At 43.0% G+C, this 23,188-nt stretch overlaps 1 protein-coding gene across 19 annotated transcripts in view; it reads left to right on the top strand.

The window, feature by feature from the left end:
- The window catches only part of MYCBP2 (MYC binding protein 2), a 1,055,480-nt gene that overhangs the window by 753,661 nt on the left and 278,631 nt on the right, over positions 1-23,188 (top strand). For 17 of the 19 annotated variants that reach the window (XM_050766404.1, XM_050766398.1, XM_050766413.1 and 14 more), the window contains exon 1: positions 12,783-13,436. In XM_050766404.1, coding sequence (XP_050622361.1) covers positions 13,135-13,436 — 302 coding nt within the window. In that variant the 5' untranslated portion in view covers positions 12,783-13,134. Of the gene's footprint in view, positions 1-12,782; positions 13,437-13,515; positions 13,736-23,188 lie in introns of those variants that run through there. The other 2 variants (XM_050766397.1, XM_050766414.1) reach the window with 2 other exon arrangements.

Below are 23,188 nucleotides of genomic sequence, written 5' to 3'. Positions count from 1 at the left end.
ACTCAGGAACACAACCTGTAAAGATGTCAGAGAAGCAGAAGCAGATAGAGGGAGAAGTGAACTGAGGATAAATTAAAAACAGGGGTATCAGCCAAACCCACAGGGAGTTCTGGAATTGGCCTGGCCCTTGGAGTTGCCTGCGCATTAGGGGGACAGGACTAGGTCTTTGTACCACTGCAATGTTAAGTCACTTGAAGCAAACTGCACCTCAGGGAGGTGACATGACCATAAGCCAGGCAGCAGTCGTCAGCTGAGGACAAGTCTCAGCAAAGGGCTCAGCTGTGAGCTGTCGGCAGCCAACGCTTCTGACAGCTGGGAAATAAGGGACTCGCTCCCAAGAGAGCAATCTGGGCAATGCACTGCAAAATCCATTACAGTCCATCCCCAGCATTGCTCAGACCCGCTTGCTTCTCTAGAGAGTTCATCCTATGTCCAGGATTGTGGGTAGTTGTTTGTTTTTTCCTGTTGAAACCTAAAAGAGGAAGACACATGGTATGAACTGGAGCCCTTGTTGCTATAGCTGGTTTCAATGCTATAACTGAAACTCATAATGCCTTTCTTCCACATGCGTCCTAGATTGCTTTCTCCTTCAGCTAGAACCCCTGCTAGTCTAGAGGGCCTATGAACAGAATCACCCACATCCTCATCTCAGAAATCTGAGCCCCTGTTCACCATGCCCTTCTCAGACCATGGTGACTGTACTTGTTCATTTAATGTCAAAATTAAGTAAGGAGTACCAAGAGACGCAGTCATGGATCACCTAAGTGCTAGACATATTCTTCCCTGTGGCCATATGTAATGGCAACCCTATCTACTCCTGCTAATAGAGGTCACTTATAGCTGCCAGTGTAGGACTCCTTTCTTTGTCTGCTGGTCTCCTGGACTGAAGGGCCTGAAGCGACTGAAAGAGACCCAACCATAATTTAAAGTCCAATGGGGTTCTTACTATGTCCTGTGGTGGAAGTGTTACACCTTTTGGAACCAGGAGCCTGAGCAGAACAGAAACCACAAATTCTCTAAAGGGTTACTGAAAGTAGAGCTACTACCACTTCTGCTCTGGACTCCTGAACTCATATATTCTATCAGAAACACAGCATCACAGAATAGGTGTTCACTTAAAGTCTACTATGTGTAGCTGTGCCCCAGTGAGACCTTCAAAAGACCACAGCACTATTCCATCAGCAGCAGGTTCTGGGTGGCATTTTAGGTAATAGGATAAGTGGATCCAATGGACATTGTATCAGTTTCCTATTGCCGTTGCAACACATTTCCTGGATTAAAACAAACTATCTTGTATTTCTGGTGGTCACAAGTCCTGAAATCAAGATGTAAGCAAGGCTACATTTCTTTCATAGGTTCTAGGGGAGACTTTGTTTCCTGATCTCTTCCAGCTTCTAGAGGCCACCTGCATTTCTTGGCTCCCGGCCCCTCCTCCATCTTTAAAGCCAGCAGCGTAGCACCTTCAGATCTTTCTCTTTCTCTTGCACCTCCACTCATTCGCGGCATCTTCTTCTCTGACTCCGCTTCTGGAGTCACATCGCTTTCTCCCACTCTCACCCGCCTGCCTCCCTCTTATCAGAACTCTTGTGATTACATGGGCCCACCTGGATAAGCCAGGATAATCTCTCCATCCAAAGATGCTTAACTTAATCACATCTGCAAAGACCCTTTTGCCACGTAAAGGAACATATTTACAGGTTCTGAGGATTATAACATGGACATCTTGGGAAGGGGGGCATTATTCAGCCCACCATAGACATGTATCTACTGTCACATATCAGATACCATAAGGTAAGTGGGCTTCTTGGTCTGAGCCAATGCTTTTCAGGATCCCATATCTATGTGAGTCTTCAGATAATGGTGCTGGCCAATGAATGTCCTATGGACAAAAAAGGCAAACCCATATCAGAATAGGTACCAACCTTAGCCAAGTTAAATCACTGACCCTTCCAAGGTGGAATGTAATCAACTATCCAGCCAGTGCCTGGCTGGTTGGCTTGAGGGATCATGCTGTCTTAAGGGCTTAGTGTTAGTCTCTTTTGCTGGCAGTTTGTGCATTTGGCAGTAGCAGTAGCTAGATCAGCATTGCTTAGTGAGAGTCCTTGCTGCAAGTTCCATGCACAACCTCCATCCTTGCCACCCTACAGAGCCTCCATCTCTGCACCAGAGCTACACCAGAGCTACTCCATCCATGTGCCTTTTGTGCCACCATCGGGTGGACAAAAACAGAGAGTAACTTCAACTGGTGGAATCGTCCTATATGATTGTTCACTGACTCTTCCAGGTGAGATGCTCTCTGATGGGCGTCACCGTGTGATTCAAAGATATTCATGCTTCGTGCTCACTCCAACAACTCCACTCACATGCCTCTTTTACAGATCTTCTTCTCCCCAATCTTCTAATCTTTTTGCTTTCAGTCCCTTGACCAAAGAGCCAAGCCATCTGCCACTACCATGAATATTACATATTCTTACTTCAGACTACTTCTTTTATGTGTAAAATGAATGAGAATGTATACTGCATAAAGACTGAACCACTGAGAGGATTTTGCCTGATCACTATCTAGTGATCCTGCACTGTCAGGATCACAGTGCAACAGCTGTCCATTTTCAGCTTGCTCCCACTCACCAAGCCAACCATTGAATGAACCAAGCTCAACTTTTTTCCTCCCCTACACAAACAGCCATATATTTGAGCTTAGAGGCAGGCATCTGTGCAATAGTGGGGGACAACATAGGCGTCTGGCCTCATCCTCATGCAGCTTACTTGTGCTTTGGCCTGCCCATGCCCAGTTCTGGGTATATCACCTTCACCTTATCATACGTTGACATTGGGCCCACTGGACCTTATGAGTTGGTGGGTCTGACAAAACGCAGCTCCTAGTGGGCGGTTCTAGCCACTTGACGTATCTTGTGATCACCTGACATCTCAAGAGGAGATATTCTGTCTCTCTCAGAGCTCAAATAGTATGCCAAGAGCCATTTTTCAAATAGTGTATAATGTTTTTGCTAAAGATCACATGGTCTTGCTCCAGAGTCCTTAAGCTCATCTTTGTGATTTTCCCACTGAAACTTCTCATTAATTCCAAAGCATCTTTTCCTGTCACTGACATCTGTAATTTCATAGGTTCTGTCATGTTGTCTGGCCCAAGGAGCAGAAGTGCTTTTTGCACAGCCTAGAAATGATGCAGAAATTTTTTTCTGCTTTGGGCATCACTTAAAGCTGTCAGTCATCTGTGTCATTCAGGAAATGTGTCAGAGTAATATTCTCAAGTAAATATTGTGCCTTCGGAAAATAGAGAAAAAAGATAGGAAGAACAAGATGAAATAATTTACCCTTTACCTCGTAGGAGGTATCTGGCATGCCTCAGACATCTATGCACTCAACAAGGGGAATCTAATTCCACTAACTTTATAACTAACACCTTCCTTGAACCTCTCAAAAGCTTGAGTTACTGCACCTGCAGGCGCATTGACATCCACAGGTATCCCATCCTAGCCATCTCCAGTGAAAGTTTTAGCAATTGTACAGTTACACTTACCACATGTCAGGGCTATCAGTGCTCCATATTCTATCCATCCATCATCAGTGATAGCCCATTAGTATTCTATTGCTGCATAATAATATTACCACAAACTTAAAATGACACACACTATCTTCTAGTTTCTGTGTATCAGGAGTCTGGGCATGACTTATCACTGTCCTTTGCAAGTCTCTAGTCAAGATGTCAGCTGAGGCTGCAGTTCATCCAAGGCTCAACTGGAAAGGAACCACATCCAAACTCACATGGTATTTGGCAGAATTCAATTCCTTGCAGGCTGCCAGGCTGAGGACTCAGTTCTTCCTTGGCTGTAGGCCAGAAGCTACCATTAACCCTTTTATCATATGATCCTCTCTGTATGATGGCTTACAAAATGGCAACTTGCTTCTTCAAAGCCACTAAGAGAGAGAGGATCCCAGCAAGATAGTTACAGTAGTATGCAACTCAATTACATAAATATAATCAAGTACCTCTTGTCACTTTTCTCATATTCTATTGTTTTGGAGGAATTTGCAGGTCCTACCCACAGACAAGGGGAAAAGTTTATACAAACACAGAGATATTAGGATATAGAGATCACGAGGTCACCTTAGAAACTGTCCATTACAGAGGGCCCTCATTGCCACCTAACCAGTGGATAATCCAGCTCCAAAATTCCATTTTAGAGTTTGGTTCTTCAGACCACTCCCCTTACAACTGAATTAAGTTGGGCTCCCTGGGAAAGAGACTGGGAAACAGATGTAGACTTGCATGCAAGAAGTTTATTGCAGAGTTCTTCTGACAATACTACTAGTGAACGAGTGAGAAAAGCAGGATCAGTTGAGAGAGAAAAATGGAACTGTAATGTAACTGCAACAGAGGCCTTAGCTAATCGCACGAAGGGTTCTAGGAGCTGGGATGGCTTTTCAAAATCATTCTGAATTAAGGTAAGAGTGCCTGGTCTTTGTATACCACTTTGAGCAGTTATTTGATGCAGGCACCCCCTGGAGAGGGGTTGTAACCTGGCATAAGGCAGTTCCCTAAGGCCAAGAGCAACTTATGGGAAGTCGTTTAGCCTTGAGCAGCCAACAGTCAATATTCTCAACAGCTGGGGAATAAGTCTCATACCAGAAGGGGTACCTGGGAGGCACACTATTGTAGTAATCTTATAAAATCCAAAGGCATCATACAAAATACAATTCAGTGAACTTTCTGATGCTTTGACTTGACTAAAGGAAGAAAATTTAGGATCCAGGGGAATGAATGGGTTTTTATGCTTTTAAGTATTTTCCATAAATATATATTTCTTTCAGACAGATTACTGACAGATTCTAGACAGGGAATGCATCCTGAGAAGATGCTGGAGTTGGTATATCAAGTAGAATGCTTTGACTGCAAGTAACAGAATACTTCATTAACAGTAGCTGAGACAATTAGGAATTTGATTTGTACCTTATATAAAAATAAGTTTGAAACTTTGTTCAATGGTTCTATGATGTCAGGGTCAATATTTGTAATGCTCTTGGCCTTATCTCATGCCTCTTGTCTTAAGGCTATGAACATCAGCCATTCTGTCCATCTTTTATGTAGAAAGAAAGGGAGAGAGAGAGAAGTAGTACCAGCAGATTTTCTCTCATTGTGCTGTTCTGAATTGTGTCACAATGCCAACTCTAGGTGCAGGACAGACTCGCAGAGAAAATATTTCACTTTTTCCAGCATCCAGAGTGGAGGCAGGCAAGGAAGGGGATTCAGAATGGGTGTGGGTGAGCCAACTAATATTTTCAAAGCAGATTTCTGTTTTGCTACTTGAAGTCAGATCTGCAAGCTTTCAAGACCAGATGAAAGATAACAAAATGCCATGCTTTGGCTGAGAAACCAAATCAGGTTTATTATTTGGATGGAAGACCATCTGTATCATTCAGGGTCCAATCAGGAAAACAGATAAATGCATGCCAGGTCATTAAGAGAGAGAATTGAATATGGGGAACTAATTGCAATGCTACTGAAGGAATAGAAAAGCCAAATGAGGAACAGAGATATTTACAATCCCTAGGGCTGGAGACACCAAGGAGAAAACACTGCTACCAGGGTCCACAAGCTGGGGCTGCTCAGTGAGAACTGGCTCTACAAGAGGTTACCTGATTGCATCTGGACCGTGGAAGGAGAAGCTGTTCAGCAGGAGCTGGAACCACGGAGGAGATGTTGCCTAAAGAAGGCGGGGGGGGAGAGAGAGAGAGAGAGAGAGAGAAAGAGAGAGAGAGAGAGAGAGAGATTCTCTTGCTGCCTACTTGCCAGTCACCCATTTCGCCCCCAGGCTGAAGCTAATTTGAAACTAGCTGGCAAGGGAAGCCTGGTAAATGGAATTTGCAGGGATCGTTCCCCTGCTGTACAGAGCAGAGCAGGAGAATGGACAGGAATGGACTCAAGAGCAAATAAGCAGATTCCTGTCACACCACTCCACCAATACCCAGGCAGACTTTAGAAGTACCTGCAGGAATGTCACAGTTTGTCTCTGCAAGCAGTGCTCTTTGCTGCACCACAACAATTAGTATTTAATTAAGTTCACAACATTTGGCATCAAATAGATAAGATTATTTTGTCTATCCAAGAAAATTCTGTCACCACATATTAATTTAGGAAGACTGTGAAATATTTTTTATGACCTTTTTGTTCTAAAAACTTTTTAAATAGCTTCCGGTCTAGTTTGAAGGCAAACCTGATACGATATCCAAAAAGGGGCAAAATATTCTTAAGAAAAATTTTTTATGAAGGACTGGTAAATTGGCTTTTTACTTTCTAAATATAAATGTAGGAATATTTATCAAAATAGAAAGCCAAACTAGGCAAGGTCAAGATTTTGATGTTAAATTTACAGAATTTAACATCAAATGTAAATTATATATATTTTTACATCAATAAATTATATATATTTAACATCAAATGTAAATTATATATATATACATTTACAGAAAATGTAAATTATAGATGATTTATACTTTTTGAACCTGGAGAGATACCATAGCTACTAGCCTTTTGAGAAGAAACTATAGTCTGTTTTGGCTGTTACATGTCAAAATGTATCCATCAGTGAAAATTCAAAACACTTATTGAATTTTTGAAGGTAGGCAATGTGTTTTGTGAGTTAACAAATTACACAAGAATGGGTATTTTAGGGAAACAAGTATTGTCTTTGGATTCTATTCTTCCTGTCATGTCAAGACACAGTAAATCTTTATTTGTGGACAGGACTCTTTGTTAAGAAAACAACAACAAAACCAACTTTCAAATCCAAGTCTGTATAACTCAAATTGTATAACTCTTTTGTTACTTCTTCTAGCACAAGATTAGGACATCCCTCAAATAAGGGATCATTAAGATATTAACATAATATTGACAATAATAGCTATGGCCTGCTAGGTAGTATGTTAAGCAAGTAAGTCATACAGATTATTTAATTTAATCCTCAAATAATCTAATGAAGTAGGTGCTATTATTATTCACTTTACTGATGAGGAGATGTAGCATGAGAGAGGTAAAAATCTTTGAAAAAAAAGACCATGACTAATATAGTCATTTTAGAACCATTTAGTTATATCTGGTTATCTGGATTTGGCAATAACCCTATTAAATATATTTAAAGGAAACACTAATACAACACAATTGCTATTCTATATGGGAATTTCAATTATCCTCTTATTATTTAATTTTAATAATAAAGATCAATCTAATATCACCCCAGTTAAAAATGGCTTATGGCCAGGCGCAATGGCTTGTGCCTCTAATCCCAGCACTTTGGGAGGCCAAGGGCGGCGGATCACCTGAGGTCAGGAGTTTGATACCAGCCTGGCCAACATGGCGAAACCCCGTCTCTACTAAAAATACAAAAATTTGCTAGGTGCGGCAGTGCACGCCTGTAAGCCCAGCTATTTGGCAGGCTGAAGCACAAGAATCGCTTGAACCCGGGAGGCAGAGGTTGCAGTGAGCTGAGATCACGCCATTGCACTCCAGCCTGGGTGACAGAGTGAGACTGTCTCAAAAAACAAACAAACAACAACAACAAAAAAGTTTCTATCCAAAAGACAGGCAATAACAAATGCTGGCGAGGATGTGCAGAAAAGGGAACCCTTGAACACTGTTGGTGGGAATGTAAATAAGTACAACCACTATGAAGAACAGTTTGGAGCTTCCTCAAAAAAACTAAAAATTGAGCTACCATATGACCCAGCACTCCCACTGCTGGGTATACACCCAAAGGAAAGAAAATCAGTATATAGAAGAGATGTCTGTGCTCCTGTTTGTTGCAACACTTTTTACAATGGCGAGGATTTGGAAGCAAACTTATTGATGTAAATGTCCATCAACCGATAAATGGATAAAGAAAATGTACACACATACACAATGGAGTACTATTCAGCCATAAAAAGAATGAGATCCAGTCATTTACAATAGCATGGACTGAACTCCAGATCATTATGTTAAGTGAAATAAGCCAGACACAGAAAGACAAACATCACATGTTCTCACTCGCTTGTGAGATCTAAAAATCAGGCCGGGGGCGGTGGCTCACGCCTGTAATCCCAGCACTTTGGGAGGCCGAGACGGGCGGATCACGAGGTCAGGAGATCGAGACCATCCTGGCTAACACGGTGAAACCCCGTCTCTACTAAAAATACAAAAAAATTAGCCGGGAGTAGTGGCGGGGCCTGTAGTCCCAGCTACTCGGGAGGCTGAGGCAGGAGAATGGCGTGAACTCAGGAGGCGGAGCTTGTAGTGAGCTGAGATGGCGCCACTGCACTCCAGCCTGGGCGACTGAGCAAGACTCCGTCTCAAAAAACAAACAAACAAACAAAAAAAACAATTGAACTTATGGACATAGAGAGTAGGATGGTTACCAGAAGCTGGGAAGAGTCATGAGGAGTTCAGGGAGGGGAGGGTGGTGATGGTTAATGGGTACAAAAAAAAAGAATGAATGAATAAGACCTACTCTTTGATAGCACAATAGGGTGAGTATAGTCAATAATAACTTAACCATATATTTTAAAATAACTGAAAGAATGTAACTGGATTGTCTGTAACTCAAAGGATAAATGCTTGAGGGGATGGACACCTTATTCTCCATCATGTGCTTATTTCACATTGCATGCCTGTATCAAAATATCTCATGTATCCTATAAATATATATACCTTCTATGTATCCAAAAATTTTTTTAAAGTAATAACAAAATTTTAAAAAGATTAATCTAATAACTTATAAATGACACTAAAGTTTTCAAGGTTGAAATACTATAGTTTTAAAATTTCTCTTTTTAGGACAATTATACTTTATATAACCTTCTACATCAGTTGTGAAAACATCCTCTGGGCTAAATGTATCACAACAATGAGATTTTGAAAGAATGTGATTTGCATTCAGATATATAGTATTGAGTTCACATACTTAAAAAATATATACTAACACATTTTAGAATAAATTTTCAAGGATGAAAATGTCAATATATAACTTAGGACCCCTGGAACCTAAATTTTTGGATGTGGGAAAACTTGGACATATAATTTACATCTTTTAAAACTACTATGAATAAAAAAGAAAAACATTAACTCATCATGCTTACAAACTACTGAATATCCCAAGGCCCTAAAAATATAGTTGTTTAAAGCAAGAGGTTAAGATAGCCAGGGGATACAATATGTAATTTATGTTTAAAATAATTTCAATCGCCATGTTGAATTTTTCCCTTCAGTTTGGAGTATTAAATATATTACATGAAATATACTTTATTTTACAGTGCAATATATTTGTTAAGAATGCATCATCTTATTACCCTTAAAAAGCGAAGGTCACTGAAGGGTAGAGCATGTCTTCACTCTTCAAGCCTAAGCTTTTTTTTCCCCCCAAATTGTTGCTAGCTACCAATTTTGTTTTTAAATTCCCCAATACATTGTTGTACAAATCCAGGAAACAAACGCAGACTTGACCACAGCATTTTCAGCAGTCTTGATGTATCTGATAATATACATACTTCCTGTGTTTGTAATCTTGTAGCTTTAGTACAATATTAACCTTTTAAATGAAACTAACAAACAACACTAATCTGTCCTCTTATATACACGTTATGGTTCCTGTCCTGTCATTTACTACATCAGCACGGGTAGCTTCCTTTAAAAACAAAATTGTTAAAGATGAGAGTAGGAAAAATGTAAATGTGATGAGTTCAAAAAACTGTGGTCCAGGTTTGTAATGTTAAGTGGAAAAGAACGACTAAATCTGTCATCACAAGGTGAAAGATGAAGCCATAGTCTTATACATGGGCAGAGGCCAGAGAGATCTCTTTTGCGAAATGAGCATACCAACCACAAAGACTAAAAAATACTACGCCCGTAATAAAATGGGCACAGGCAGGATTTGCCGTAGTTCAGTGCTATTCTTCGAGGGCGAACGTGTCGTAGGTGAACTGCTGTCTAGCCCATTCCGACACCCAAGCCGCCCAGGCGGCCCCCACGCCCCACCCCCGGCTGCAGCCCTCCCTGTACACACAAATGCACACACGCCCAGCCCGGCCACTGGAGGAAACTAAGATGGCAGCGCCGAAAGCACGGGGGCCGTGCTCGGTGGGGTGGGGAAAGAAAAGCAAAGCCCTCTGTGTTTTTTTCATTCTGTATAGGTCCCCCTCTTTCCCTAAACACATGGGCTGCGTAAGGCATTCAGTAGTAGAGCTCGCTGGAGCGGTGGGAGGGGACGCTTGCTTTGCATATTGCCAGAAACCCACGTCTCCGATCTGCAGCGACGGTTCAGGCGATCCTCGCGACTTGTGACCACACTCCCCTTCACGTCCCCTTGACAGTAGAAGTAAGGGTGCCTCCAAAGGCCTTTTTCTTCCTGGCATGCGCCCCACTACCCCGCTATCCCAGGGGAGCCTTCTAAGGTGCCCAGCTGCCAAGGCGGTAGCTGTGGCAGTTGCGGGGACCGGGGAGCGCGCGGTGCGGAGGCAGGAAGAGGAGGAGGAGGAGAAAAATCGCTGCACTGGCTATCAATTTAGAGGAGAGCGACCGCTGCCGCTGCCGTGGAAGGAAACGCTGCCAACCGCAACAGAAACGCCACCCTCGGATACCTAAGTGAGCATGTGTGCGACTCTGCGCACGCCTAGTTGCGCAGCTCAATGACATCGGGCTTCTTAGGAAGTTATCCAGTTTCCGGGTTTTGAGTGTACCCAGGAGGCTCCGAAGGGGCCTGTCTGGGACTGAACAGCAGTAAGGATTGAAGCGAAATTAATGAATGGTGGGAAGAGCCTGGAGACCAGGGCAGCCGCGCAGGTCAATGTCCACTAGAAGCTCTAAATGAGCAGTGACTGCACATTCCACCACCTGGCCCTGCGCTGTAAATGTTTTCTGTGCAAGCAACATTCATTTAGCCAACATCTATTTCCCTCCTGTTTAGGGCTAGACCCTGTGCTAGGAGCCTGTGATGGTTGAACAGACACCATTGCTACCTTACAGAAAACCTAGTGTTTTGTTTAGTATGTGCTACCATTTGTGAAAATTCATGTGCCAAGTTGGACATCCTAGATCCTTTAAGTCCTCCCTCAATCTCATGTAGTTGGTATTCTTTTGAGCATTATTCAGAGGAGATATTTTGCCCAAAGCCAGACAAGTATTAAGTAGCAGAATCAGGATCCAATTCCAGGGCTGTCTGATTTCAGAACCTTTTAGCTACCCTGCTAGGTCTTGCAATAGTAATGGGCCCTCTCATTGCTTACCTGTCAGGCCTTAGAATTCTTAGAATTTAGCTGCCTCTACACCATTGTCTTGGCTCTCACTCCAGGGTGAGGGGCTGCCTGGTCAACACTGAGGTCTTGAACTGTGCTGAAGCATTAGGATAGAAATTTAGTCTAATAAATACTTACTGGATACCTAGTACGTGCAAAGTCCTGAAGTGGCTGAAGAAGACACAAAAACAACAAGCTCTGAAGGAACTTAAGATAGGTAAGGAGACAAGACAAGTAACAAAAACTTAACAGGACTAATTACAGTACTAAAATGCTATGATTCCACATGTCTGTCCTTTGTTCCTATGTTTATCCCACTGTTAATTATCTTTAAAAAATTTTAAATGAAACCCATCTATTATTTAAAGCTTCAGAAAAAATGCATTGCTTTCAGCAACCTTCAACCCTAAAACTCGAATTACTTTACTTTCTTATTCCCTGTTGTTTGCACTTCTCAAACACTAAGGAGGATTTTTTTAAATTTTTTTTTTTTAAGAGAAGGCCATCCAAAGAAGAGGCACAGATATAAGAACTAGTACATAGATGAAAGATACAGTACGGGGATGATAGAACTTATAAATTATTTTGTCAGGACTATAAATTAGGCAACTAATTGAGAGTCAAAGGATAAAAAGGTAGTAGGAATCAAGGTGCATTGGCACGTATATTTCTAGAGCATACACTTAGACGGGGTTCATAGGTTAGTTTGGAACAAAGGACTGAGCACATGTTCCTTTATAGATAATAAGATCTGTGAGGGATCTGACATTTTCAGATGCTATACAGTCTCAGTCACAATTATTGTTGCAGATCACATTCAAGAATTATCTTTAAAAATGTAAGTTTGGGCAGAAAAAAATAAACAAGTAAATGGCCACTGCCAAGAGATAAAAGTGCACTCTTAGGTGAGTGAGGAGTCAACAAAAAGAGTAATTTAAAAAATATTATTGCTCTGTTGAGAAGAAGAATTTGGGAATGATTCTGGCTTATAAATACTAGCCTATCTGTTAATTCTACTTTCACACACAAAAGAATGTGCTAGATTACTACCTCTCTTTGTAAGTAAAAGCTATGTTAAACAAGCTTAAATCCTAATGACAGAAACCATCTAAAATAAGATCTCTAAAGGCACTTCTAATTGGGATGGTTTTCTCTGCCTTAAACTCTGAATTAACCAGCACAGTGCACAGGAAATCTTCCTGTTGGCAGCAGAGCCTTGGGGAGGAGGTAGCAGGAGTGCGTGCCACTCCTCCTTGGTCGATGGGCACGTTCCCTCTTGCTTTCTGGTCCTTGTTCTTCCACCTGGAGGGAACCTGAAGTCAGACGCCAGCAGCTGATAGCCTCCCCGGCACTTTCCTTACTCTTCCTTAAGCTGCCAGTAAAACCCGGAGAAGTGGATTGCTTCGGATTCCGCACCACCCAACCGCCCCAAACCCAAAGCCCCGAGGCGGAGGGAGTGGTGGCGGAGAGGGGGTGGGGAGGAAAAGGGGCTGCAGTTACTGAGCATGTGCGAGGAGTGGCGCATGCTCTGTGAGGCCGGCAGCTTCCCATTGCGGGTAGCCCCGGCGGTGGTAGCGGTGGTGGCGGCGGCAGTGGCGGCACCGCCTCCTCCTCACACTCCCGGGGTGGCGGGGTTAGATGAGCGGCCCCAGTAGCGGCGAGGACGGCGCGGGGGGGAGGAGGAGAAGAAGGAGGAGGAGAAGAAGGTCGCTGTCTTTGTAGTCTCCCTGCTGCGGGAGCCAGAGGCCGCCGCCGGAGCCGTCGTCGTTGGAAAAGGGCTGTGTGTGCGCGCGCGTGTCTGCCCGCCCGGCCCGCGGGGACGAGGCGGCGGCGGCGGCGGCGGCGGCGAGGATGATGATGTGCGCAGCGACTGCCTCCCCCGCCGCCGCCTCCTCGGGGCTCGGCGGGGACGGATTCTACCCAGCCGCCACCTTCTCTTCCTCCCCGGCGCCGGGGGCGCTGTTCATGCCGGTTCCCGACGGCTCCGTGGCTGCTGCAGGGCTGGGGTTGGGGCTACCCGCTGCGGACTCCCGGGGTCACTACCAGCTGCTGCTGTCAGGCCGGGCCCTGGCCGACCGCTACCGGAGGATTTATACAGCTGCGCTCAATGACAGGGACCAGGGGGGCGGCAGCGCTGGACACCCAGCCTCCAGGTGCGTCCCCAGGGTGCCCTTCCTTGCTCCCCATGCCGCGCGTGCACCCGCGTGTGTGTGTGCGTGCGTGTGTGTACCTGCGCATTTACTGAGCTTTCAACCCGCTCTGGATGTCGGCTGGTAGGAGCGCTTATCGAGATAGGAGGGTGCGGTGGCTGCAGTTTCTGCTCTAAGTGTGTGTGTGTGCGCGCGCGCGCGCGCGCGCCTATGTGGGGGATAGTGAGGAGTGGCAGGGGAGCCTGTGATCCTGGAAAAGGCGATGGTGCTGGTCGGCTGTGACACGTGTGTGTATCATTGAGGTAGGAGGTGGCATAGGTAGAGAGGGTAAGAGGATGATACACGAAGTGAATGGCAAGAGTGGCAAAGGAAGTGGCATTTTCAGTGTCTCTGCCGCAATGTTATTCGCACGTGCCCCCTCTCCCATGACATTCCTTCCAGCCCTTTCCACCTCCCTTCAATCTGCCTTTCACGAGTCATGGTATAGATTGGTTGAGTTTTGGATAGGCAGGCCCGAGGGATAGGCGTGAGGTCTGGTTTGAAAAGATTTATGGAAGAGACGCAGAAGACGGAGATCTATGTAGATGCGAAGGGTGTCTGATAGAGATTTTTAGAGCTGTACTTTGATAACGGGGCCGTTTGGTCTTCTCGAAATGAGGTTGCAGTTACTCTTGTGATCTGATGTCCCATCGGCCATTTCTCTTCATCCTCTGTTCGATTTCCTCTGTTACTTACGGGCTTTAGAGTAGAGAGGGTTTTGTAGGGAAAAGGGGAAAACTGCAGAACTTCAGAATATGACAGCTGGTACAGCGTTCAACGGCCACTAGCTAGAAAATCTGAATAGCGCGTAGATCTCTCCCTTTTACTTAGGCTCACTACACCTTCAGCTTCCTTGATGTAGATGTTCAGTTAGTTTCATTTTCTTTTTGTTAAAATGTGGGTGCTTTTTTTTTTTTTTTTTTTTTTTTTTTTTTGCTGAGGACTCTCCTATTGTTTTCTTTTCCATGCCCTTGCATGCCGCATACCCTGCAGGATGGTGACTGACTTGTTCCACCAGCTTTGACAGTGGTAATTGGGAGTTGGCTTCATCTTTTTTTCCCACAGCTTCTTGCAGTACATGGGGAAAACATAGTAGGAAACTGTCAAAATGAGTTAAAGAGTTTGCTGTTATTTTTTGAATGTGCAACTTATTAGGCAATTGTTAGATGTCTTTTTCTGCCATTATGAAAGGGAGGAGGCAGTAAGTCAGGTATTTGTAGTTTATCACTATGTATTATGGCTTATCTGTTGGAGAGAGTTGTAAAGATGGAGCTTTGTTCACGCTTTTTCTAGGTTAACCAGTCTTTTCATGTCTGTGATTGTTTACAGGATTGGGCACAGGAGTAGTTTTACCATATGGATGTAAACGTATGTAACTACTTTTTGCTATCTGAACTGAAGGCCAGAATGGTGCAAGTTTGTTTTTGCTAATGTTTTTGAAAATAGCACAAAACCACATGAGACAATTTGCTCTGATAATTAGGTATAATTTTGATTTGTAGATCTCTAAATTATGGCACCGCAGGAACATCTTTACAAACTCCTCTTAAAGAATTTAGATTTATTTTGTGTATGGTTTCCAGACTTACTTAATAATTTGTGACTGGTATATTCCTGTTTTGACTTTCTACTACTAGTGTAATATGATTTCTGTGTATCTAGAACTATATTAACAGTTTTAGACAAAATTAACATAGATTAATCACATAATATTTGTGAATGAATTTTTAGCCTTTGGTCCATTTTTGTACAAGCTGTCAATGAAAAGTAATGAAGAATTAGTTCAAGTATTTCAAGAACTACTCATGGAAATCAGCCTTACATTATGATATTGCCTGCTAATGCTTGTTCAACACATTATTGTTTATTAAAGTGCACATTATTTTATTACAAAAAGTAGCCTGCAACTACTCTATTGATGATTTGATTAAGAATTAAATCACATTTCTTATTAAAGATGTTGGGGAAAGTAGAACTGGGGTTTCAACTCTGAATGAATGATAGAATTATTTGTATAGGGACACTAGTTGAGTTAGAGGAGAAGATGAGATCATTTAGACTGAATGGAGGAAGAATAGAGAATGACGCTCTGGTGAGCATCAGGTTTAAAAGTGTGAGAGAAAGGAGACAGTGAAGGAAACAGAATCAAAATTAAGAAGAAAATCATGAGACAGTAGGCTCTGTGGCTCTAGGAGAGTGGATTGAAAATTCTCAGAAGTGGTAAATGTTGAAGAAAGTGAGAACAGTGTTCAGGTGATTGATAACTTTTGAGGAAGTGGTGAGAATAGAGGGATGTGGTGAGGAGTGAATGGAATGTGTTTTTGGTAACTCAAGGGGATTTCAAAGTTGAGGGAAGGATATTCAAATATAGGAGGTTGGGTGGGATATGCAAATGTGGGAGGCTAAATGGAGAGACAGAGTGAAGAAGTGAGAGGGGATAATTGATAGGAAAAGGTCAAAGGGATCTCAGGGACAGAGTAAAGGTGGCAGGTGGGGAGGTTAGCCATTGAAAAAAGGAGCAGTTAATATAGAAGGAGTGGAGGTAAGTACTTGTAAATACAAAGACTGGGAGTTTATTGAGGATAGGAATCATATCCTGTTCGTTTTGAAAATCCCAATGTCTAGCACATTTTTTGGCATGAGTTCTGTAAACATCAAGTGCCTGCTCTGTGCCAGGCACTATTGCAGGTGCTGAAGATGTAGCGGTGAGCAAGATAGACAAGGTCTCTGCTGTCTTGAAAAGTCCACTCCAATGCGAGAAATAGACAACTCATAATTTCACTTAGTATTAAGTGACTGTGAAGCCAATAAAACCTATTTCAGGTGATAGGGCAATTTGTAGTGGGGCTATTTTAGGTAACATGGTCAGGAAATGTCTCTCTGAGAGTTGGCATTTAAATTGAATTGCAATGATGAGGAGGCAGATGTAGAGGAAGAATGTTCTGGGAATTTATAAAGGCCTTATGGGAACAAGCCTGTGTTCAAGGAACAACAACTTGATGAGTGAGTTATCAGTCAATGTTGAATGAATGAATTACTCTTTGCTTTAGGTGTACAGTTGAGAAGTTGAGAGTTTCAAACCTAATGGACTCAGTGACTTTGATGACAGTCTAGCAAAGTGGTTAAGAGCTTGGACACAGAAGCTAGACTGGTTTTGCATCCTGGTTTTGTCATTTGCTAGCTGTGTAACCTTGAGTATGTTACTTAACTTCTATGCCTCAGTTTTTTAAATATGTAGAATGGGGATCATAATACGTGAATTGTTTTGTAGATTAAATCAATGTATGTGCTTGGCATGTTGAGTGCTATGAAATATTAGTTTTTTTTTTTTTTTTTTTGCTGAGAGTGAGGGTTTTGGGGACTTGAAGAGAAGGCAAGGATCATGTCTTACTCTTTTATTTTTGGTCTCAATGACTGTGTAGAATGTGGGAATAACTCTTTCATTTATCCCGTGACTGAATAGATATATTTTTGGATGAATGAGGCCAATCAAAATTGGAACATTCTCTTGGGGAAAAGGGGTTGGACAGAAAATGTATAAAGGAATGTTTGATCTGTTCTGAATGTGAATGGCGGTATAGCCATGCACTTGGGAGGCACCATAGCACAGTGGCTAAATGTTAGAGCTCTGGAGGTAGACTCCCTTCAAATGCCACGTCTGCCTTTTTCTTTTTTTTTTTTTTTTTTTTGAGACGGAGTCTTGCTCTGTCGCCCAGGCTGGAGTGCAGTGGCCGGATCTCAGCTCACTGCAAGCTCTGCCTCCTGGGTTCACACCATTCTCCTGCCTCAGCCTCCTGAGTAGCTGGGACTACAGGCGCCCGCCACCTCGCCCGGCTAGTTTTTTGTATTTTTTAGTAGAGACGGGGTTTCACCGTGTTAGCCAAGATGGTCTCAATCTCCTGACCTCGTGATCCGCCCGTCTCGGCCTCCCAAAGTGCTGGGATTACAGGCTTGAGCCACCGCGCCCGGCCCACGTCTGCCTTTTTCTACTTGTGTTAAATTGGGGAAGTTAATTGGACTTTGTCTGTTTCTTTACTTGTAACTTTATAGCGTTATCAAAAGGACATTATGTCTGCACCTGGTAAGTGCCCATTAAATGTTACCTGTAATTATTAAAATCACATTTAAAATTCCAATCAGTATGGCGCTGTATGTTTTTCCACACAAAATAGAAATGGAGAAAACCTAGTTGAGTTGATTCAGGGTTAAAGAAAAAATAAAAGGAAGGTTTTGGGGACAGTGTTTGACCATATGGTAAAAAGGAAAGTGATGCCAAGAGGGAACTGATAGACTGGAAGATAAAGAGGAGTCAGGGTATCTGGGTCCTGAAGTCATAGAAGAACTATGTTACTGAAAACAACAGAGGGGATTGTGACCAAAATGGGGAATCTAAACTTAACCCCCTTAGTCCTTTCAGCTGCTTTATCTCTTTCTTGTTAGAAATGGTATTTGAGTCCATCCTTCAGATGCATGGGATTTTGGTTGTAAGAGGTTAAGTAGTCATTTTAGCAAAACTTCAGGGATTATTTTATTTATTTTGAGACAGGCTGGAGTGCAATGGTGCGAACGTGGCTCACTGCAGCCTTAACCTCTTGGGCTCAAGTGATCGTCCTGCCTCAGTTTCCTCCAGGGACTACAGGCATGCATCACCACGCCCAGCTTGTTTTTTTATTTTTTGTAGACACAGAGTCTCACCATGTTGTCAAGACTGGTCTTGAACTCCTGAGCTTAAGTGATCCTCCCACCTCTGCCTCCCAAAGTGCTGGGATTATGGGTGTGAGCCACCATGCTCAGCTTGTTCAGGGATTATTACTTGGCACTAACCATTGGCCCTATAAAAATTTATAAGACACAAATTCATAAAACACAGATTCTAGACTTGAGTTTATTGTTTATCTGGGAGCGTAAGATACAAAGGCAGATACTTATAGAAGTGTTAAATGAAATGACCAAGAAAGTATAACCTACTATGACAAAGACATGGCATTCTAAGCTGGCTCAAAAGTGTGGGCAGAGACGGGAAAGCACAGTTTGTATGTAGATAACAGTAGAAATTCTGTTAGAGCTAGATTGCAGGTGTCATGAAGAACAATAGTGGAATTCATTCTGGAAATGGAGGCTTTGGCTAGTATGGGGCATCTTGAAGACCAAGGTAAGAGTTAGATTTTATTCAGTAGACACTGATCGCCCTTGATGGTTTTAAGCTATGAAGAGACGTTATTTATTGTAGGAGTATGTCAGGAAGTAATGTGGGATTGAATCTGTATGTGTGCATTTGTATTTGTGCATAGGTAGTAATTTTCTTCATGTTGCTGTTACATCAATGGAATGTGTATGTGTATAAACACATGTTAAGGGAAAACTGCTCCGTTGGTATACTGGTAAGTAGAAATGTGAAATGAATTAGTTTCCTAACTCAAGAGAAGAGAAAAATCTTGCCTTTGGGCTTAAGAGGAAAATAAAAATGTCCATCTAAAAATACTTTTGTCCTTTAAAATATTTGTTTAAAAAATCAGCAGAATAGCCTTACTTTTTTCTCAAAAACCAGATTAAACATTTAGGTTTTCTGAGGAGGGGTTAGGTTAATTGAGGTTTAATTTACATACAATAAAATTCATCCTCTTTAAGTGTTCATTTGAAGAATCCTGAAACCATCACCATAGTCAAGTATAAACTGTTTCCATCACTTCAAATAAAAAGTTCCGTCAGACCCTCCTACCCCTGGTTCCTGACCACCGCAAATCAGTTTTCTGTCACTAACATTTTACCCATTCTAGAATGTCATATAAATCTAGCTCCTTAAGGGCAGCGCCCCCAGGTATTGTTCATCTTTCTGTCTTTTATCTGTATTTCCTGTAAGTGGAAGTTAGACCTTAAGGGTTTATTGGGTGTTGGTTAGAAATGTTTTAGCAAGAATATTGTATATGGTGCTGGGTACTGCATGTTGCATCCCATCCAGAGGTTGTGAGGTTGTCTCACTATTTAATACGTTAAATCTGATTACTTGGGTAAGATGGTACCTACTGGATTTCATCTCTGTAAATGTATCTTTTTTCCATTTGTAAAGAGCAAGTAATCACAGGGTAAAAACTTGAGCACATTGTGAATATCTTTTACCTAATGCTTTTAGCATTTTTTGGTAACCTTGTCTGAGTCAGTAATTTCATTAGGGTTTGCAAAATGATGAATTAAAAAATAATTCTGTTATTTCTTCTATATTTATTAGCTGGGACTCTTCTGCAAAGAAGAGTTTGCCTTCACTGATGGTCAATGAAATGTAGTTTCTCTTCCCTCATTAGCCAAATTGGTGTAATAGTCCAGTGGTAGTGTGGCAGGTGCTGTGGTTAGACATTCAGATCCCGCTTTCAGGCACATGTTCCCCTAGCTGTTGGGAATATTGGCAGCTAAAACTGATTGCAGCTGAGTCCAACTCCACGCATTGCCCTGAGCCAAGAGTTACCTCCCCCAAAGTCATGCCTCCTCTTCAGGGGCAGTTTACATCTAATATCTATACAGTGTAGGGATATAAATGCCTGGCGCTTTTGCTGTAAGACAGGCCAACCTTGAAGTGTATCCCAACACCAGAGAGCTCCCCCATGGGTCTGTCCCCCATGGGTCTGGCTGAGGCCTTCCTGTGACTGCATTGCAGATCAGCTCCTTCCTCTGTTCAGTCTTACATCTTTCACTGCCCCACAGTTTTTGGTTCGGAGAGCACTCCCCATTAAACTTCTGGTGTGCACATCTGCATTTGAGAGTCTGTTTCCTGGGAACCCTACTACCCAAAATAGTTGGTGCCAGGAGTGGTCTCAGAAAGTAGACTTTACAGTGAGATTTTGAAGCTGGATTATTGGCTGGCTGGCAATGAGAATCGATTCTGGTGCTAGATGGAGAACTACTACTGATAACGCTTAGCATGCACTGTAGTTATGCAAACTGTTAAAACTTTCACTGGTGATGACTTGGAATGATATTCCTGTGGAAGGTAATGCGCTGGTGGGTACACTAGGCTTTTGAGAAGTTCAGAAAAATTATTAATTGTGAGGACAATCATCAGATGGCTTTTGGTAAATAACATTGATAGATTGGAGAAAGATGATGCAAAGTGGAAGATAATTGGGGGCAAAATGTAAAAGGAAATTTATTTAGCAGCATGTAAAGAAACGTATATACACTAAGAGGAAAAATCTAAGGATTAGACCCAAAACTTAATTTTAAGGATAGCAGAGTGCCAGGGTGGGTAGAATTCTCTCTCAGCTATGCTGAGGTCAGGGTTCTGGTTGGGAAGGAATCCTGACCCTTAGGATGGGGCATCTGAGTGCACTTGAAAACCCTGAAACCCCAAATTCCTCTTAACCCTTTGAGCCTGCAGAAGTGGCCTTCTTCTCCTAGCTAGAGGGTAGTTGCTTGAAGACTGTGCTGTCCCTCTTACCCCGAGCTCCTCCTCTCTCCCCTGCTGACTATCACCAAACCAACAACTAGGGTTAAGTCACAAGAACACCTAGTTCGGGGTGCTGGATCTGCGAAGAGAGGAAGGGACTGTACACACACACACGCGCGCACACACACACACACACACACACACACGTACGTTCCCAAACTGCATCGAGGCACCCTAAAGCACTAGCACGGACACATAAGAATACCATGGGATATTTCATAATTTTAAAGGAAACACAGCAATATCTGTCACAAACTACTAGCTCGAGGTAGTTCACAGTTTTGACATTAGCTCATGCTATATTCCTTTTGATGACATCATATTTTTGCAGGGTTGGATTTTTAGTAGTTGTGATACAGATCAAGCACTGCACAAAAATCAGTGTGGAACAGGAAAGGAGGGTGGTGTGTTCAGTCTGATTTCAGGTTTGAGAAGTTGTTCTGTGTCTAACAGGCACACATGTCCTAATATCAAGTAATTGAAGTTGTTTGTTTGTTTGTTTTGAGACAGAGTCTCGCTCTGTCGCCCAGGCTGGAGTGCAGTGGCGCGATCTCAGCTCATTGCAACCTCTGCCTCCCGGGTTCAAGTGATTCTCCTGCCTCAGCCTCCTGAGTAGCTGGAATTACAGGCATGCGCCCCCCACACCCAGCTAATTGTTGTATTTTTACTAGAGACAGGGTTTCACCATATTGGTCAGGCTGGTCTCGAACTCCTGACCTCGCCCACCTCAGCCTCCTGAAGTCCTGGGATTACAGGCGTGAGCCACTGCGCCCGACCCAGTATTTATAGTTTTTAAGAAGGAAATAAAAATATTTTTTCTGCCAATTTATATGTGTTATTTATTTCTTCCAATTTATATGTGTTATTTTTTCAAATGTCTACTCATTTGTTAGGACATGAATTCTTATTATTTGGATCTAACTACTTAATAAACACTACTGTTTGGTATTTCTTTTGGACTGTGAGTGCATGGAAAAATTACTGATGATGGCTGTGCATGGGCCCAATAAAAGGATTTTCATTCACCATTGCTGATCTAGCAACTGCTGCTGCTGAATATCCAGCCTGACAGCAGCAGAGACCAATCATCCTTCAAGCAGGCCAACCAGTCCTTATCCTGTGGAAAGGACTGTGATTCATTTTGATTGGATTTGAAACATATTCTGGGTCTGAATTTGTCTTTCTAGCAGGGTCTCACCCAGGACTACTGTTTGAGGGCTTGCAGGATGTTTGATCTTCCAGCACAGGGATCATTTCAGACTAAGGAACCCACTCTTATTTATTTATTTTAGTTTATTTTTTGAGATGGAGTCTCGCTCCGTTTCCCAAGCTGGAGTACAACAGCATGATCTCAGCTGACTGCAACCTCTGTCTCCCGGGTTCAAGCAATTGTCCTACCTCAGCCTCCTGAGTAGCTGGGACTATAGGTGCACATCACCACACCCGGCTAATTTTTGTGTTTTTAGTAGAGACGGGGTTTCACCATGTGGGCCAGGATGGTCTTGAACTCCTGACCTCGTGATCCGGCCACCTTGGCCTTCCAGAGTGCTGGGATTACAGGCGTGAACCAACGCACCTGGCCGGAACCCACTTTTATAGAATAGGAGAATCATTTGTCCCATCTTGCACCAACCATCCAGAAGCTGATGACTTGATAGAGCAGTAAAACAGTCCTTTGATGGCACAACTGATGATGAGATCCTGGAGCTTGGGCATGATACCCTGCAAGGGTGAGGTGCCCATTCTCCAGTGTTCCCAGTAGGAAGAACACGTGAAAGTGGGAGTGGCTCCGCATAGCATCACTCTGTGATTCACCTGGGCAGTTTCTGCTTGCCATCTGTATCTCTGATCGCTAGGGGTTAAAAGATCCTGGTTCTCAGAAGAGAAACATTTCCAACAGAGGGCGCTATGAGAATCTTGTTCTGTTTTAAGCTACAGTTGCCCCTGGGATTTGGGGCTCCTTTTCTAAATAAAAAAGTCACCAGGGCTGGGCGCGGTGGCTCAAGCCTGCAATCCCAGCACTCTGGGAGGCCGGGACGGGTGGATCACGAGGTCAGGAGATCGAGACCATCCTGGCTAACACGGTGAAACCCCGTCTCTACTAAAAAATACAAAAAACTAGCCGGGCGAGGTGGCGGGCGCCTGTAGTCCCAGCTACTCGGGAGGCTGCGGCAGGAGAATGGCCAGAACCCGGGAGGTGGAGCTTGCAGTGAGCTGAGATCCGGCCACTGCATTCCAGCCTGGGCGACAGAGCGAGACTCTGTCTCAAAAAAAAAAA

Source organism: Macaca thibetana, chromosome 17 (genome assembly GCF_024542745.1).
Source record: "Macaca thibetana thibetana isolate TM-01 chromosome 17, ASM2454274v1, whole genome shotgun sequence".
NCBI lineage: Eukaryota > Metazoa > Chordata > Mammalia > Primates > Cercopithecidae > Macaca > Macaca thibetana.
The sequence above is the reverse complement of the archived record's forward strand: the minus strand, read 5'-3'. Positions and strand labels throughout refer to the sequence as shown.